General features: G+C 35.4%; 1 protein-coding gene across 1 annotated transcript in view; it reads left to right on the forward strand.

The window, feature by feature from the left end:
- Positions 1-2,978, forward strand: part of LOC113981483 (early endosome antigen 1-like) — a gene marked incomplete at its 5' end in the record, with an annotated part of 6,045 nt that extends 3,067 nt beyond the window's left edge. Inside the window, 11 exons of the mRNA XM_027708891.1 lie at positions 329-349; positions 682-702; positions 1,321-1,341; positions 1,507-1,527; positions 1,623-1,643; positions 1,778-1,798; positions 1,925-1,945; positions 2,043-2,063; positions 2,294-2,314; positions 2,426-2,446; positions 2,582-2,978. Coding sequence (XP_027564692.1) covers positions 329-349; positions 682-702; positions 1,321-1,341; positions 1,507-1,527; positions 1,623-1,643; positions 1,778-1,798; positions 1,925-1,945; positions 2,043-2,063; positions 2,294-2,314; positions 2,426-2,446; positions 2,582-2,649 — 278 coding nt within the window. The remainder of the gene's footprint in view (positions 1-328; positions 350-681; positions 703-1,320; positions 1,342-1,506; positions 1,528-1,622; positions 1,644-1,777; positions 1,799-1,924; positions 1,946-2,042; positions 2,064-2,293; positions 2,315-2,425; positions 2,447-2,581) is intronic.
- Positions 2,979-8,081: the final 5,103 nt, after the last annotated feature.

Consider the following 8,081-nt stretch of genomic DNA (forward strand, 5'->3'; position numbering starts at 1 on the left):
TAGAAATATAAAAATGGAAAAAAAGAAATACAAAAATGGAAAAAAATTAGAAATATAAAAATGGGAAAAATTAGAAATACAAAAATGGAAAAAAATAGAAATACAAAAATGGGAAAAATTAGAAATATAAAAATGGAAAAAAATTAGAAATATAAAAATGGAAAAAAATCAGAAATTTAAAAATGGGAAAAATTAGAAATATAAAAATGGGAAAAATTAGAAATACAAAAATGGCAAAAAATTAGAACTATAAATGGAAAAAATGCCCCAAAAATGCCCCAAAACCTCTGATTTGGGTGTTTTTTCTCCCTCTCTCTCTCCCCTCCAGCCGAGCGCGACTCCGGGCTCCGTAAGTGCCTCGATTCCCTGGATCTGGGGGCTCCCAAAAATTGGGAATTCTGCCCCTCACGTGGCTCCTTTGCCTGGAATTGGGGGGTTCCCCCCACTTAGAACCAATTCCATGGATTAAAATTGATTAGAATCCCAGTTAAATTCAATATATTGGTTATTAAATCGTATTTCTGGTGAGAATTGGTGGTGGTAACCATTAAAATTGTCAGAGTTGAATCATATTTAAAATCATATATTATTTATGGTTAATTAATTATCAGTTATTAGAATTTTTTCAGTTTGTTTCTGCGGTTTTAAGGATTTATTCACTTTATTTCTCTGCTTTTTCAGGGAAGCTCCGATCAGAGCTCGGTGAGTGTTGGGGGAGGGGGGAAAAAAAAGGAGCCAGAGCCCTGAAAAACCAACTTTTTATTGTGGTTTTAAATCTTAATTTCTAATTTTAATGCTCGGCGTGACTTTAAAATCGAGGTTTTATATTTTATATTTTGTATTTTATATTTTATATTTTACATTTTATATTTTTATTTTATATTTTATATTTTATTTTAATTTTATATTTCAATTTTATATTTTGTATTTTATTTTTTATATTTTATATTTATTTTACATTTTATATTTTATATTTTATTTTATACTTAATATTTATATTTTAATTTTACATTTTATATTGTATATTTAATGTTTTATATTTTATATTTTACTTTTTATATTTTATATTTTGATGTTATATTTTATATTTCATGCTTTATACTTTATGTTTTATATTTTACATTTTGTATTTTATATTCTATACTTTGTATTTTAATTTTATGTTTTATACTTTATATTTTATACTTTATATTTTATATTTTATACTTTATATTTTATATTTAATATTTTGCATTTTAATTTTACATTTTATGCTTTATATTTTGTATTTTATACTTTATATTTAATATTTTATATTTCCCATTTTGCTTTCCCTTGCAGCCAAATGTGACGCCACAATCCGTGAGTTCTGTCTCCTCCCTGGAATTCCTTAAATTCCCCAAAATTTGGGGCCCGAGAGGAGAAACCCAAATTCCAGGGGAAAAAGGGGCAAATCCCACGGGAAGAGCTGGGAAGGGAAGGGGTAAAAAATCCAACAAAAATTAATGGAATTTCCTGCTTTTCCAGGACTTTTCACGGTGGAACTCGGTGAGTTCCGTCCTTCAATTTTAATTAAATTACCCCAAAACTAATTCCAACCCTGAGAAATAACCCCAAAATTGGGATTTTTTTTTTATTTTCAGGCGAGAGACACACGAAAATCGGTGAGTTTGGGGAAAAAATCCCGGGATGAATTTCTGGGAAGGGAATTCCTGGAAATTCCCAAACCTCCCCCTGCTGGGGCTGCGGGAAAAGGGAAATTTGCCCTTGAAATTCCCTTTTTTCCCCTCGTTTTCAGGGGAGCTCACGGCAGACGTTGGTGAGTTGATCCTTTTAATCTCGATTTAATTATTTGTACTAAATAACAGATATTAATAATTCTTTTTATAATCATTATTTTATCATTAATAACCGAAATAACCCAATTTCCCCGTTTTTTCCCCAGAGTGCTGCAAGAAAAAGCTCCGTAAGTGCCCCAATTTTTTCATAATCTCATTTATTCCATCAAAAAGAAATGAGGAACGTCAGGAAATTCCCATTTTTCTCTGTTTTCTTTTTCCCAGGGGAACATGAGGCGGAACTGGGTGAGGATTTCCCTCTTTTTAAGAGGTTTTAAGGGGGAAATTTGGCTTTTAATTGATCTTAGAGACTAAAATATATATAAATATATGTGCATTACATAAATATCTCTATAAAATATATGGATATAAATGGGGGTTGTAAAATGATGGCTGGTAAAATTATGCATTAAAGAATAATGGGATTAAACTGGATTTCCCTGAAATATAATTTCATTTATTTCTGCTGATTCCAGAGGCCCGAGACACCCAAATCCGTGAGTATTTTGCGGATTTTTGAAGCCATTCCTTGCATTTGTTCATTTTTACGTTTGTTTGTTTAGGCTTTTAAAAGTAAATTATTTATTTCAATCTCTTTCTCCTGCCAGGGGAAAACGAAGCCGAGATCAGTAAGTCACTCAGATATTGTTTTATGTTATTAAATAATGTATAATGATAAAACAGCCCATAAATTGACTGATATCAATAAATTTGGTGCTCTTAATTTGAATTAATTTGAATTAATCTCTCTCTGCCTCCCCCAGGGCACCTGAAGGAGCAGCTGGGTGAGTGTCCCACCCCCGTTTTTAGGGTCCCAAACCCACATTTTTAGGGTTCAAACTCCATTTTTAAGACCCAAACCTCATTTTTAAGGTCCAAACCTTGTTTTCAGTGTCCAAACCCCATTTTTGAGGCCTAAACCCCCATTTTTAGGGTTCCAAACCACATTTTTAGGGCTCAAACCTCATTTTTAAGGTGCAAACCCCCATTTTTAGGGCCCAAACCCTATTTTTGAGGCCTAAACCCCCATTTTAGGGTCCCAAACCCCATTTTTAGGCCTCAACCCCATTTTTGAGGCCCAAACCTCATTTTTAAGGTGCAAACCCCGATTTTTAGGGCCAAACCCCCATTTTTTAGGGCTCAAACTCCATTTTAAGGCCCAAACCTCATTTTCAAGGCCCAAACCCCCATTTTTAAAGTGCAAACCCAAATTTTTGGGGCTCAAACCTCATTTTGAAGGCCCAAACCTCATTTTTAAGGTGCAAACCCGGATTTTTAGGGCCCAAACCCCGTTTTTAGGCCTCAAACCACATTTTTAAGGCCCAAACCTCATTTTCAAGGCCCGAACCCCAGTTTTGAGGCCTAAACCCCCATTTTTACAGTCCCAAACCCCATTTTTAGAGCCCAAACCTTCATGTTTGGGCCCCAAACCCCATTTTTTGGACACAAACCCTCATTTTTTGGACACAACCCCTCAGTTTTTTTGCTCCAAACCCTCATTTTGAGGCACAAACTCCAATTTCTGAGCTCCGGGCTCTGTTTTAAGGCCCCAGACTTATCTTAAAGACCCAAAATGTCATTTTTTTCCCACAAACCCCCTAAATAAATACCCACAAACCCACTAAATTTTGCTGTTTCCCCCGTAGACCCCCCAAAATAGAAAAATTCTGGAATTCTGATCCCTTTTTTACTCCCTTTTCAGGAGAACAGGACGTTGTCATCAGTAAGTGCTGTTGGATTTGGGGACCCTTGCGGATTTGAGGGGTCAAAAAAACCCCAAATTAATGAAATTCCATTTAAAAAATCAAATTAAAAGACATAAAGTCTCCACCCATCTTGGGTGATTTGGGATTCCCGTCCTTGGGAAGGGCAAACCCCGATTAAAACTTGTTTTATTTCCCACTTTTAAAGGAAAACTGAGGGAGGAGCTCGGTGAGTTCATTTTGTCCTGTCCAGATTTGGGATTTTTAGGGGTTTTGGGGGGTTTTCTTGTCCAGATTTGAGAATTTTAAGGGGTTTCGAGGGGGGTTTTGTGTCCAGATTTGGGATTTTTAAGGGTTTTTGGGGGGGTTTTGTGTCCAGATTTGGGATTTTTAAGGGGTTTTTGGGGGGATTTCCGTGTCCAAATTTGGGATTTTTAAGGGGTTTTCATGTCCAGATTTGGGAATTTTAAGGGGTTTTGGGGGGGTTTTCGTGTCCAGATTTGGGATTGTAAAACCCCTTTGGATTGTAGAGATTCCCTTGGGATTCGGGGGTCAATCAAATCCCTTTTGAATTCCAGGGAAACCCTTTGGATTGGGGAGATTCTTTTGGGATTTCGGGTGTTTTTCAGCATTTTTGCTCTTTTCCAGACAAACTCCCTGAAGAAGAGGAAGAGGAAGAGGAAGAGGAGGAAGAAGAGGAAGAAGAGGAAGAGGAGGAAGAAGAGAAGGAAGAGGAAGAGGAGGAGGAGGAGGAGGAGGAAGAAGAGGAGGAAGAAGAGGAAGAAGAGGAACCAATAGAAGTGGAAGAAAAGCAGGAAGAAGAACGGGAAGAGGAACCCAAAGAACTGGGAAAACTGGGAGAACTGGGAGAACAGAGTGAGTCGTTCCCATTCCCATTTTTCCCCCCATTTTTCCCCATTTTCCTGCTGAAATTGGGCTTTTTTTTTTTTTTATTCCCAACAAATTCCTCCCAGGAAGTTCCCAAAGCCCCTGGATTTTCCCGTCTCAAGGGAATCTCTCCAATCCAAAGGGATTTTACGATCCCAAGGGAATCTCCCCAATCCCAAGGGTTTCCCTGGAATCCAAAGGGATTTGATTGACCCCTGAATCCCAAAGGAATCTCCCCAATTCCCAAGGGTTTCCCTGGAATCCAAAGGGATTTGATTGACCCCCGAATCCCAAGGGAATCTCCCCGATCCAAAGGGATTTTACGATCCCAAGGGAATCTCCCCAATCCCAAGGGTTTCCCTGGTATCCAAAGGGATTTGGATCCCCAAATCCCAAGGGAATGTCCCTAATCCCAGGGGTTTCCCTGGAATCCAAAGGGATTTGATTGACCCCAGAATCCCAAGGGAATCTCTCCAATGCAAAGGGATTTTACAATCCCAAAGGAATCTCCCCAATCCAAGGGGTTTCCCTGGAATCCAAAGGGATTTGCTTAACCCCCGAATCCCAAAGGAATCTCTTCAATCCCAAGGGATTTTCCAATCCTGATTTTCCTTTCCCTCCTTTTTTAGGGGAACTGGACGAGCGGCTCGGTGGGTTTGGCTCCTGCTCCGGGGACGGATTTTTTGGGATGGGGGGGAAAAATATCCCAAATTAACCCACTCCCTTTTTCCCTTTGGTTCCCAGAGGAGCTCAGGGTGGCGCTGGGTGAGTCCCAAAATTCCTGGAATCTGGGAAAGGGGTTGGGATGGAAAATCGGGGGGATTTTCCTTGAAAATTTTGGGATTTTTGGGCTTAAAAGTGGGGATTTGGGATTGAGAATGAAGGGATCTGAGCTAAAATGGGAATTATTCCCCCGGGATGAGGGGCACGGAGTTGGGATGGAAACTTAGGGATTGGAAAATCGGGGGATTTCCCTTTAAAATTTGGGATTTTTGGGCTTAAAAGTGGGGATTTTTGGGATTGAGAATGAAGGGATCTGAGCTAAAATGGGAATTATTCCCCCGGGATGAGGGGCACGGAGTTGGGATGGAAACTTAGGGATTGGAAAATCGGGGGATTTCCCTTTAAAATTTGGGATTTTGGGGCTTAAAAGTGGGGATTTTTGGGAATGAGAATGAAGGGATCTGAGCTAAAATGGGAATTATTCCCTTGATTTGGGATTGCAAATTAAGGGATCTGAGCTAAAATGGGAATTATTCCTCAGGTTCCGGTTTTTCCCTTGGGATGGAAACTTCGGGGTTGAAAATTGGGGGATTTTCCCTTTAAAATTTGGGATTTGGGGGCTTAAAAGTGGGGATTTTTGGGATTGAGAATGAAGGGATCTGAGCTAAAATGGGAATTATTCCTCCAGTTCTGGGTTTTTCCCTTGGGTTGAGGGACACGGAGTTGGGATGGAAACTTCGGGGTTGGAAAATCGAGGGATTTTCCCTTGAAAATTTGGGGATTTTTGGGCTTAAAAATTGGGATTTTGGGGCTTAAAAGGGGGGTTTGGGATTGGGAATTAAGGGATCTGAGCTAAAATGGGAATTATTCCTCAGGTTTGGGGTTTTCCCTTGGGATGAGGGACACAGAGGAGGGAATTTCTCGGGAATAATTTGAATTTTCCCCCTTTTTTCCGCCCTTTTTCCAGGAGAACGAGACGCCAGGATCGGTGCGTGTGTCCCCTCCCCCCTCCCCAAAATTCCATGAAATTTGGGAATTTTTGGGTCAATTCTCCCACCAAACTGAGGAGTTTTGGATTTTTCCCCCTCCCAGCTGAGCTGGAGGCAGCACTTGGTAAATATTTATAAATATATGGATGATATTTAATCATATATTGATGTATTTTATACCCCAACAATAAATAAAAATAAGGGGATAAATAAATGTGAAATAAATGTAAAATAAATGGATATTTTATATAGGTATTATATGATATATTATTCCACTTCACAGTTTATTTTTATTAATGTATTGGTATTAAATATTAAATATTTTATGCACTGCATAGCCTTTGCTGTTGGTTACATTTTATTAATGTAGTTAATATATTGATATGTTAATTTATTGCATTAATATTTATTATATTAATTAACAAATAATCAGTTTTTTTATTTACCATATTATTTATTTATATTTGTTACATTAACAGTATATTAATATATTATAATAAAATGTGTTATTCCTACAAGGATATAATAAATAAAATTATGATAAAATAATATATAATCTAAAAATGCATTTTATGTAATATATAAATAAATATATATAAATATACTGAATAACATAGTATACAATCTAATGGTTATAATAAAACATATTGTTATAAAATATTATTACAAAGCTATTATAATAAATAAAATCATGATAAAAGAATATATAATATAGAAAATACATAGTGTGTAATATGTAAGTATAAATAAACATAGTAAATAATATGTAATATACTATATAATGATTAGAATAAAATGTATTATTACAAAAATATGAATAATAAAGATCTGTACTAATATTTTAACCCCCAAAAAAGCCATTTCAACACCGTGACACCACTAAATTTATTCTTTTCTGGCCTTTTTCCTGCAGAACAACGGGACAGGGAACTGGGTGAGTCAGGGACCCTTCCCCAGGTGGGAATTCCGGGAATTCCAGGGGATTCTCATGGAAATTCTCCTGTTTGTGCCTTCCCAGCCGAGCTCAAGGAGGAGCTGGGTGAGTTCGGGGGAAAAACCCTTTGATTTCATTAATTATTTTTATTTCCTTGAGGTTTTTTAAACCCAATTTTTTATATCAGCTTGCTTTTATTTTTAATTTTATTTTTTTTGGTGCCTTTTCTCAGCTGCTTCAGGGGGGTTTTATGGGGTACTTTGCAATAATAATTATGATATAGTAAATGCAGAACTTATTATTATAATTAATGATTATTATAATTAGTGATTATTATAAGTAATTATTATTTGTTACTATTATAATTATTATTAATTATAATTATTATTAGTGTCAGCAGTATGAGTAACAGTAGCATTGGACACTATGTTATTGAATTCATAGTGTGTTATATTTTTAATTATATATAGTATATATATTACATATATTTATATATATTACATTAATTTTAATTTAACTTTAACTTTTATTTTGAATTTCTTTTTAATTTAACTTTAACCTTTATTTTTAAATTATTTTTAAACTTTTTTAAATTTAATTCCATTTTAACTTTTATTTTAATTTACTTTTAATTTGATTTTCGCCTCTATTTTTAATTTACATTTAATTGAATTTTAACCTTTATTTTAAAATTAATTTATTTTTAATTTTAATTTCATTTTAACCTTTATTTTTAATTTTTTTCAATTTATTTTTAATTTTAATTTAAATTTTAACCTTTATTCTTAAATTCTTTTAAATTTATTTTTAATTTTAATTTAAACTTTAACCTTTATTTTTTAATTTCCTGCCAAATTAATGACTTTATTTCCATGTTCTGTTTGCAGAGGAATCCCGAGGGAGGATCTGTGAGTGTCCCTGGCCTTGGTTTGATCCTTTTAATTGTGTTTTTTTACCCAATTTGATCCCTTTAATTGTGGTTTTTTACCCATTTTGATCCCTTTAATTGTGATTTTTACCCATTTTG

The sequence above is a fragment of the Neopelma chrysocephalum genome, unplaced genomic scaffold (assembly GCF_003984885.1).
Source record: "Neopelma chrysocephalum unplaced genomic scaffold, ASM398488v2 Primary Assembly neopelma1_96583, whole genome shotgun sequence".
In the NCBI taxonomy this organism is placed as follows: Eukaryota; Metazoa; Chordata; class Aves; order Passeriformes; family Pipridae; genus Neopelma; species Neopelma chrysocephalum.